The 11155-nt window shown below is 40.2% G+C and overlaps 2 protein-coding genes across 2 annotated transcripts; one reads left to right on the top strand and one right to left on the bottom strand.

The window, feature by feature from the left end:
* Positions 1–25: 25 nt before the first annotated feature.
* avpi1 (arginine vasopressin induced 1) lies at positions 26–4352 on the bottom strand. Its single transcript, XM_067583211.1, has 3 exons — positions 4057–4352; positions 2711–3176; positions 26–1461 (listed from the first exon to the last, which is right to left on the bottom strand). Exons 1-3 carry the CDS (start codon positions 4088–4090, stop codon positions 1260–1262), a joined length of 702 nt encoding a protein of 233 aa, XP_067439312.1. The 5' UTR covers positions 4091–4352; the 3' UTR covers positions 26–1259.
* Positions 4353–6039: 1687 nt separating this feature from the next.
* si:ch211-284e13.5 (uncharacterized protein LOC793850 homolog) lies at positions 6040–11106 on the top strand. Its single transcript, XM_067583189.1, has 4 exons — positions 6040–6275; positions 6344–7272; positions 8003–8338; positions 9016–11106. Exons 2-4 carry the CDS (start codon positions 6741–6743, stop codon positions 9582–9584), a joined length of 1437 nt encoding a protein of 478 aa, XP_067439290.1. The 5' UTR covers positions 6040–6275; positions 6344–6740; the 3' UTR covers positions 9585–11106.
* The last annotated feature ends 49 nt before the right edge of the window (positions 11107–11155 follow it).

The raw sequence follows: 11155 nt of genomic DNA, 5'->3' as shown, positions 1-11155 counted from the left end.
AACGTACAGTCACATGACACAAATATGAAAAATCATCCACTGCTTTACTGTGTTCTGTTCATGTTCACACTGGGTTTAATACAACAGTAGGTAATGTCAAAAATGTTATAGTATATGCTAATTGTCAAACAAATCATGTCTTTAAAGTTGCTATAATCAATATTTTTATATTAATAACAGATCAAGATACTTTGTGTAATTTGAAAGGAGTCGTTAATAGTGACAAACTCACAGATTATTATCTCCAGACTGCAGTTTTATTCAGCTCTACGGATTGTTTCAGTGTCTTTTTACTCTTTGTTTCAGTTTTATGGGTTGCAGTGTTACTGTTTTGGTTCATTTACACCACTCTCATCAGCACTGTTTCCAGCAGCTGTTTACATCAAAAGCTACCTGCCCAGCACAAAGCAGACATACAAAGTTAGTGACTAGCTGGTGAACTCAAGGATGAACTGATTAGATTTTGGTGGTAACAGGTCAAGGTCATTGTGATCTCATGTCCGTTCCATTCTCTTGTGAATGCGATCTTTCAGGAATGCCTGGAGCAAATTTTATTACATCTGGCACAAACGGGCAGGATGAACTGATTAGAATTTGGTGGTCAAAGGTCAAACTTAGTACCTTTTATGAAATTCCTTCAAAGTCTTCTCTACAAATATTATGAGTCTGGACATGGATGTTAACTGCAACTTGGCTGGTTGGTGGAGGCATACAACCGTGAGGCGGTAGTTTTGTTCTAGTTTTGATCGGTTTTTTAAAAGAACGTGATTCATGGCATCTTCATTTAGACATTTCAGTATTAAGTACTTTAAAGAAAACAACATCTCAGGCTAGAAGTGCTCTTAAAGTGCTTTTCAAACAAACATTTAATTCAGTGTAACAATATTCTGCCCTAATATACCATGAATTCTGTGGCACGTCCAACATCAACTGTGCAATCAAAAATAACTTTGTGCATCAGAAATTTCATTCCAGAGTTACACAATACCCCATTTCTGTTAAAACACAGCCTCTCCAATATGCCTGCACTGGAAGAGATACACATTATAATTGTAATAGTTGGACTACTCCCCAAACAGGTTTACGAAAGTTCTCTGGTTTTTCTCTGTGTTGGGGTCTAACATGTAGAGTACATGTTAGCAGTAAGATTCAGAGCAATACAATATATCCCCTCATGTAGAACCAATCATGTATTTCATGACTTCAGCTTCATTGCATCTTCCATCACTGTCTGTGTTGCCCCAAACTCTAGTCAGTTTTTAGTGGAGGATGCGGTGAAGGTAGCGTTCAGAGTCTCTGGCACCCTCCTGCCTTGCCACACCCAACCTCCAAGAGGAGGGTTTGAAGGGATTTTGGTTCTCTGGGATGTCTTCTTCATTCGCCAGCAGAAATTCTCCTGGACTGGGTGCTCGGTCAACCTCCTCACCCTCAACACTGTAGCCAGATAATGGCTCCTCAATCCTGGAAGACAGAGAAGTAACTCTGGTTTAGCTGAACTATTACACACCTACATAGGCTATGAACAAATGCTGTTGGAAGAACAAGCTCTTAGAATGACTTGCTAATGTTATGCTTCCTTCTTTACAACCCTAATTCCCTTGAAGAAGGGATGGTGGTTGGCGAGATAAAGGTGTCTGCCGGTTAAAGTTGGTTATAGGGATTTGACAGTAGATTGGGCATCAAGGAAGGGTATAGAATAGCCAACTATGACACTACTGACGGAGTAAAGAGAGCTTCAAGCAAGAGCCATGGGGAGAAATGAGCTAGCTTGCCACCTGGACACAAGCTAAGGTCTGCTCAACCTCTGCCTTGCCTAGAGGTGGGGGTATGATTTTAACAGACTCGATGATTCCAAAAATATCACTGAAGATGTGTTGAGAAGCATGAATCGATGCATTTGCACAGCCTTTGATTTTTGCCTCTGCCACAACCTCTACAGCAGAAATAAATCCCACCATGATCTAATGTAAATAGTCACTTAAACAGGTTACTTCTACTCAGAAATGAAAAATTAAAAAATCTTCCTTTTAATGAGTGGAAAAGAGCCATTCAGCAACTGAAATAATGACATTATTGTGTGGTGTGGCACTCTTAATCATCACCCAAATCAAGCTGCACTTCAGACAGAACCCTACTTCATTTAAACAACACTGTGCTGAAGGAATTTTGCTTAAAAAAAGAAAAACTAAGCTAATTGGTATCAGACAATTTTTGTTACAGCTCACCATTTTGTTATTACTGCCCCGCCCTGTAGAGACACACTACCATTTTACCATTCTGTGGCACTTCATTACTCCTCCAACAAATCTAATTTCATCTCAGTGAGGAATGTCAAAAGCAAAGTATGACAGTTGTGTGTGTGTGTGTGCGTGCGTGTGTGTGTGTGTGTGTTATGGTATGCAGAGAGAAGAGGACACAGTCTTGTGAAGTCATGCTGAGTTGATTAGGCACATGACAATCTACACACTGCATTTCAAGGCCGGTTTGTAGTTGGACAAGACCTTGAATATTAAGATCGATTGTTTAAAAGTATAAAATGACAGTATTTTTGATTATTAATAAGCAGAGAGAGAATTGAGAACTATTCTGCTACTATTCTGATAGATTAAGAGAATCTTTTCACCCCTTTTCCTTTTAAACTCTTCATCTACGTTTCACTTGTCACATCCTTTTTATACATTTTGCTGGTTTCATGACCTTTGAAACTCACCTGAGGTACCCTGATGTTCTGAGCCACGTGTGGTCTCTGTGTCCTTCTGCCCTAAAGCCTGCTTTATTCCTTGCTCGGACTCGGAGCCCCACCAAGGCCTGGGCCAGCCCTGCCTCATCCCCTCTCTCCTCCCCTTCCTTCTCCTTCTCTTCTTCTGCTCCTTCCATGTCTGCATCCGCCCCTTGCCACACCAGTTTCGCCCGATGTTCAGCGTCTCTGTCTCCTGCTGTCCTGAACAGCCGGTGCAACTGGTGCATGTTTACCCCTGTAAAGATGTTGGAGCATCCAGACTTCCTGCAGCGTCGATTGGAGTGTTTCCACAACACCGGCAGACCATTCTCAGCGGGGGTGGATGCTGGGGCCTCTGCCATGCCCGGAGGGTGGAGAACGTCTAGATGGTGAAACAAGGGCAGGACTGGGGGATAATATAAAGGGGGAAGGCAAGAGGACAGGAAGGAAAGGTAAGCTGAAAAGAAGGGAGAAAGGAAAGAGACCCAATTGGTTAAATGAAAGATAAAGAGATCAAGCCCTCAGCCAGCAGACACATTTCCGGGGCTGCAGCCAAAAAGCCTAGTTACCTTAGCTTCCCTCGTCTGTCTTATCTCATTATTCATGGGTCTTAAGTGCGTAGGGAGAGGTAACACACATGCATGCACAAACACAGTGATGCCAGTGTCATAAAAATCTGGCACATTCAAACTAGATGATGCTCATTTTTTAGCTTCAGCATTCCAGCCTCCTGTATCATTAGACAAATTCTGGCATCCTTATCCTTTTGAGTAATGTTGGAACTGTATTTGCTATTTCCTGCAAAATGGATATTTTGGAGATACCCTTTGGAGGGGAAAGGGATGACGTAAAAAAACAGAGAGAAACCAAGTTGCTCTGTAATGTTGTTTCCATCCACATTCCTCTTTCACAAAATAGTAGCCCAACCTGGGGGTTGAGACCCCCGCAAGGGGACGCTAGGTATATCTCAGGGGAGATGATGAAAGCGGAGGACAGCAGAAAAATGTAGATTTCTGTTGGAAGAAAATTACCCACATTTCTCTTCTCTAAAATTACTCAAACAAATAAAACTGAGGAAAATAGCTTTGTGGTTAAATTTATAATATTATAATATCACTAACCCCTAACCCTAACTGGTAAAGGTTGGTAACCACTGTCGTAGCCTAAACCTAATACATACAGGTATTTCAAATTAATTCATTCCATAAAAACGTATCCTGGCTGATATTTTTCAGTATCTGTCTACAACAACATAAAGAGAAAATACAGGCAACACTGAGAAAAAACAAAATATTCTACAATTAACATATGTAGAAAAGAAAGAGTTGACTTCTTACCCTCCGCAGTTTGAGTGAGAGAAACTCTGAGCATGCACCACACAGGCAGACAGACAGCCTGATTATTGAACCAGCATCCAGACCACAACCTTCACACCCACTAATGCTGAGCTGACCCACTTCCAGCTGGCGCGTCAGTGGCACACGGAGGCCGTGAGAATTAATCAATCCAGTCATGACGTCAGTGCTGAGGTGAGGTGCTTACCTCAAATCAAGAGTCAGTCTACAAAAAGAAACAAACAAGCAGACCAACAGAAGCCTCAAATGTTCTTCCCACCACTGTTGATTAAGTGTATATTTGCTGCAGTAATGCCACAATTACATCATGTGTTATTTATTAACAGTGATATTTGATTGGCATTGCCTTCCCACACACAGGGATGGTCATTAGGCTAATAAGGACACTGAAGTCATGTTCCCAGTATTGTTTCTGCAAATTTGGGGGTGGAGGTGTTTAAATTCAGTGTGTACATGTTGTAGGTATTGAAAGCTGTTTTTTAATGTTATTTTTAAATCAGTTTTGGGGAAACTTGTTAATTTAAATTAAAATATAACAGAGGGATTTCATATATCCTGGCAGTGTGGAGAAGCCTTTGAAATATGTAGATTATAATGTAGGAACATAAAATTTGCAGAAAATGTACAGAATGATAGAAGAATAAAATTTAAAATAATCTGTAAATTTCACAGGAATTCAGTGACTGTTGACCTGCATGTATTGTCACATCATGTCTTATGTTTACTGCTTTATATAGTTTTCTGTTAGACTAAAGTATCTTCTCTGAGGTTTTTTGAGGGAATGTATGAATGATAAATGGAGACTCAATTAGAATGAATGTGTCTTTATAACAACTGGCCACCAAGGGGTGCCATTTTCCTGTTATCTAGGGTGAGGACTCGGTTTTCAATTTTTCAGACTCAAGGCTGAATGACATATCTCTTGCAAATGATAGATTCAACTAGGTGTCTAAGAGAGATATATTGGTATTTATCATTTTCATTTCACAAAGATTAATAGATTTGAAAAGAGCCATCCATGACAGTGTTGACAACAGCTTGATTGATGAACTGTAGCATCCTGCGTCACTGCATATTATTGTCTCACTTCTATGATGCATTGTGTCTCTTCACACTCTGGTCTATGACCGTCTGTCCTTAGAGGTATTGACCAGCAACCCAGAGAGCCTATCACATTCTTCTGTCAGTCATCAGCAAGAACAACAACAACAACAACAACAACAAAAGAACTACGATGTCCAAGTTCACCTTGGCTCCACAACAATTTTGATCAATTATTCATTTAGAATAGGTATTTTGTTGGTCAAACAAAATAAGCAATTTCAAGACTCAAGTCTTTTAACTTGTGACAGGTTTCACATTTGATAGGTTAGTAATAAAAAATCAGCATCATTTGCACCAGTGTAAAAAAAACAAAACCATAAATAAGAAGAAAAAAAACGAGCAAATAAATCTGTCATTGGTTGTGACTCTGCCAAGAATATAATTGAGCAGAAGCCAAGCGGTGTGATTGCTTAGAAATAAGTAGTATAAGTAGTCATTTTCATAAATCACATATTAAATCTGTCAAACCTGTGCCATGTTAAATAAGGGTCATAGGTGTTTATCAAAAAGAGCTGTAATATGAAAGCTTCCACTGTGTCTCAGCTTATCAGAACTAAAAACATGAGCTATTCAATCAAAGATCATCTTTCTCTAACTGACATAATCAACAAGGAACATGAAATTATACATTTCAAATAAAACGACAGTCATTTTGTAAGGTAACATTGCAGCACAATCACAGTGAATGAAAAAGTGGATGAAACTAATTTTTTGCTGCAAAACATGAATTAAAGCGTATTAGTTTTATAAGCATGAAAAGCCGATGAAAGCAACCATAGAGAAGTCATACAACGCATGAAACATGAACTCATCAAAGTTTGGCCAGTTATTCCTACAGCACCTGAAGGCAAAGCAATTAAACTCAGACCAATTAGCAGGTGTGTAGCAGGACAACTACTTTAAAGCAGGTGTTCCCCAAAGCCTTCATAAGCTACCTCGCCTGTCTCTGAAGCGGACCCTTCTCTCCAGACATGTGTGGGTTTTTTGTTGGACTGCTGAGGGCTCATCGGGCTTTGGCTCCTGGTGCAGATGTAATGATTCAACAGCGAGCAAACTATATCAACTGCAAACCAGCTAAAGATAAAGTTGGCGCCATGGTAAGTTCCCAAATGCGTGACTGGAAAATGTCTCAGATTTCCTAAAGTGATTTCTGAATGATTTGCAGGAATCTGTGTTTGTCCTGACTGTGATGACTTTGGCCACCCTCGGACCATCTGGTTGGATACTTGCTCACTTGGATTATTATAAAACCCGCAGCTGATGGATGAAGCTCTGCACGGAAGAGTCGCCTACACTTATTAAAACCAGTATGCCTGCTGTTATAACTGTTTTGTTAAAATAATAAACTTAAATTTCTTAAACTCACCTTGTCACTTTTTTTTTCTTTAATAAACTGGTGCAGTTCAGCCTTTACACCGGTAGGTGTCAGAAGCGGTTGGCGGAAGTGAAACCTCTTGCAATGCTCAGAGATGAGGCTGCATAAGATAGAAAAGGCAGGAAAGTCCGAATTCTGGTGAGATTTTTGTGAATATTTCCAAACCATTGCACAGAGTGAATGCACCATGAAACCGCAGCTGATTGGGAGCAAAAAGCGCCCGTCTGTGACAACTGTAGCCGCATGTGAGGTGGCTCTGTCCCTGCAAGAGGAGCTTGTTGCAGCGATACATGGAGCATTTGAAGTGGCTGTGGAGATCGCAGTTCGGGAGGTGACGGAGCTTGTAGGTCAGGCAACAGGCGACATCTATGAAGAGATGCGACGAGAGAACGAGACCCTCAAACAAAGACTGCAGAGAGCTGAAGCCATGCTGGAGGAAAGAGTTGACAGTACTGCTCCTGCAAAGCAGACACATCAACCTCACATCAGTCACATGTCGCAAAAACCCAAAGTGCACAGTTGCACGGGGGGCAGAGGTGACACTCCTGCAGGTAACAGCCGTGCACATCAGCCTCATCCAGACCCCAAAGGTAACCATGTGAGCAGAGATGAGGAGCGGAGATCAGACGGTGATGTAAGGACACAGCTTATTAGTGATGCTGCTTCAGACCAGGAGAAAAACCGAAATGATGGATGTGCTGCTGCTGCTTTGACTAAAGGTAAACAGCAGTTTTTATTTTCTGCCTGATCACTTTCCTGCCATCATACCTTGTAGGTCAATATAAAGCAGAATATAATACCTCAGATGACATTTTCATACATTTTGACACATGAGTGCGGTTTGTAGTAACACCCACATGCTAGTCAAGACTGACCTACAAACACCGGTCTCTTCAGTTATTTTTATCGTGCAAAAGCGATTGCAGATAGATACATTTGTTTGTGTGTGCAAATTTTTACAGGTACCCTCTCAAAAATGTAATTTGATAAATTAATCTACACAATATGGTACAAAATATCAGTTGAAAAGCTTAAAAAGCTCTCATCACCTCTTAATGCACCCTCTCACTAGTTAATATACACAGTTTAACCCAGGTGACAGTCTTAAATGCCTTAAATTTACCTTAAATAAGTAACATTTTAGGATTATACTGGTCTCTTATAAATTCTGTTGTTTTTCTCCTTCAAATGACTTAATCAATGCACATCATTATAATAACTGAAAATAACTTAAGAGGGGTTTTCAGTTCCCTAATGAATGGATTGTTTAAACTCAGCAGTGTACTTAGATTACTGCTTTGTTCTTTTAAAAGGCTTTCACAGAAAATATGCTCAAGTATCCGCAATTCATAAGAGTGCAAACTTTGCAGGGCAATTTAAGTAATGTTTTAGTGACTTGTGAAAAACATTGAAAAAGGTCAAATGTGCTTCTGATCTTTCTTTTTGCAGATGTCACTGCAGAGATTTCCCCTGTATGTATGGTGAAGATAGAAAGCATCAACCAACCATGTCAAGACCCGGCAGCTCAACACCACCACTCACCACTACTTCCCAACAGCGACGACGAGTTCCCAACAGAGCAGGTTACCGTGAAGCAGGAGAAACCAGAAGAGGAAGGAGGAGGTGCTTCTGCTTGCTGTTTAGACTCAATCAAATTGGAGGATTTCGGCCCAGAGTGCATGTCTGTGGTCCAGTCCACATTGCAGGAGGAGTGGAAACCAGAAGGGCAGAATATTCACTGCCAAGACGCAAACACACAGCTGTCCTGCACCAGGCTGGCACAGGGTAAGATGGAAAACTGTGAAAGTATGAACCTCTATAGCAACAACTATTCAGATTGTTGACATTTGATGCTGATATTCAAGGGCTCGGTTTTTCCCCAGTCAGGGTGGAGAAGCAGCTGAAACAGCTGTGGTATCCTGTTCCCATGGCTGAGAACCTCTAGTTTAGACTACTGTCATGATATTTATGGCCTCTATCATCTGTATCATCATGCATTTAAGTGCTGGGGTTCAAAGTAGGCATCTGGACAAGTTGGGCACTAAATACTACTAATAATACACTTAATTTATAAAGCATAAATACAACATTTATGATAGAATAACAGCTTTACAATAAGACTGATTAAAACAAAATTACATGCAAACAGAAAGTTAAAAGTTCAAATAATTATGAACATCAAATGTGATTTAAGTTGGCTTCTAAACAGTTGTGCAGTTTGAATGCTTTCAAGATTAACAAGATCAAATAAATGTGATTATCAGTCTAGCTGACTAATTCATAAGAATGTAATCACATTTGTGTCTTCTTATTGCTGACTGAAGTAATGTGCTCTGCATTGTTGTTAAAAAATTATTACTGAAATCAGATGTTTGCAACTTTACGTTTTTGTTTTTAATATGAAGTTTCTAAGTGTTCAAATTTCCATCAGTTGAACTCCTACATGTGTGATTTTTGTACAGTTCATCCTCCAAACCTGACCACCGGCCTCACACCATCCATAGATCTTCCATCCCTCTCCTCAGAGTTCCCAAACATCCTCCAGCTGACAGAACAAGCTCCCATCCAGGAAGCCTCCCCACAGGTTTTTGGAGTCCATGTCCGCACCAGCCGCAGTCTCGGCCACACCATCGCCAACATCTATTCCTGCAAGTCCTGCGGTCAGACTTTCCACCTGCCCAGCTTGCTGCGGCGGCATTACGGCCAGTGCCAGCAGAAGCGTCAGCAGCCGGTAGCGGGAAGCAAGAGGACCAGACTGCAACTTTACCCACCGGGCTGCAGCCCCTTCCGCTGCACGGAATGCAACCGAGAGTTCAACCGCATGGAGAACCTCAAGACCCACCTGCGCATCCACACAGGAGAGAGACCGTACACTTGCTCAGTGTGCTCCAAGTGTTTCCGTCACTCTGGGGCTTTAACCAGGCACTTCCGTATCCACACCGGAGAGAAACCTTACATCTGCGGACAGTGTGGAAAGTCCTTCAGAAACTGCGGGGGGCTCAAATTCCACCAGCGTTCACATAGCAAGTAGCTCCAGTTGAGTGGGACACAACATTAAGGTTAAGGACCAAAATTTTTCAATACAAGATGTAAACAGCTGATTTTATGCAATGCTCAATGTGTTTTAATTAGATCATTTCTTAGTGTAAAGAAATTTTTACAGGATTTTACAGATCTAAAGCTGTTGAAAGAAATTATTCAGACAGTTAAAGTCTGAATTATAGTTGCAGGCATCTGAGTTACAGTGCAGTACAAACAACAGTCCTCCTAGTTGTGACTAGCACAGGCAGGTACTATCAACATTTCAGAGGTGGAGCCTAATCACAGGCTAATATCAGATTTTTGAGAAGGACCATGAATGGCCCACATATATTAATCTAACCTTAAATGATCTCTTGATTTTACATAAACCAGTAGATCTTCTGTCTGTACTGTTTCGCTCTTCTCTACCAGGTCTTCCTTTTGAGATGGCAGGTACTGCTCTCACAGTTACAGGAGCTGTCTGTAGTTTCTCTCAAACTATTAATTATTCTGTTATTGAAACTAATCTTTATTCCATTGTTAATGCTCTGTAAGAGGCGTCATCTCATTATTAGACGAGGCAAAAATAGACAAAAGATGGGTACTATGGCTATTTGATGACCATGTCAACCATTTTGCTACATACTGTATACAATGGCTCAGTATTACTAATTTATATTAAGTGTGTGGAACCTTTCAGTGTGATTCTAAGTGCAATTTTGTCTTGTTTTATGATGAGTCTGTTTACGTTTGTTATTCATGACAATCTCTAAAAATGTAGAAAGATATATTTTGTTTAAATCTTTGTTTTTTAATTATTTATTTGTGCTTAATTTATCCTAATATGCAGTTTTGGTGTGACATGTCAGAGAGTTAACGGAAAATATAGAGAAGTATTGAAATTGCTCAAAACCCCAGCATTTCACATGATGTGTTTTTAATATTTGGTTTGGTCAAAGATGCAAATTAACTTTTACTCCAGCACTGTAACTGATACCAGAAGACGCTGCCAGGTCCAGAAGAAGAACAGCCAGGCCTCTGCAGAGTCCCAGTCCACCTCAACAAGTCTGTTGTTCCATGTCGAATGCAGTCTGAGGGACATCATCTTCTGAGACTGCTGAGGAGGATGGCTCTGCTGGCTCTTTCTATATAGTTGATCTCTAACATTGTGCCAGAGGCACCTTGTGCTGGGTGCCAGTAGAGGGCGACAGGTCATATGAAGTGAAAATGAATTGATCATTAGACAAATAACATCATATCAAAACATATAGTATATATCCAAAAATGATTAGGTACTTTTACTGTTTTGATGTGTGTGTTATCATTCTTTAATTTAAATTGTGGTGATGTGTTTTTTGATGTCAGGATTTTATCGTTTAGTTTTATGTTGAATGTCTTGTGCTTCTTTATGTTTCTTTGTCTATTAACATCTTGCGACCTTGTTGGAAATAAGTGTTTTCACTTTAGCATGTTATCTCTTGGATTTTGTTTATGTGTTTGTAATCCATAAATAAATCATACCATATATCATATACATGTATTACTAAATATGCCCTTTATAAGAAGTCATATTAAACACCA

The sequence above is a fragment of the Thunnus thynnus genome, chromosome 3 (assembly GCF_963924715.1).
Source record: "Thunnus thynnus chromosome 3, fThuThy2.1, whole genome shotgun sequence".
Taxonomy (NCBI): domain Eukaryota; kingdom Metazoa; phylum Chordata; class Actinopteri; order Scombriformes; family Scombridae; genus Thunnus; species Thunnus thynnus.
The sequence above is the reverse complement of the archived record's forward strand: the minus strand, read 5'-3'. Positions and strand labels throughout refer to the sequence as shown.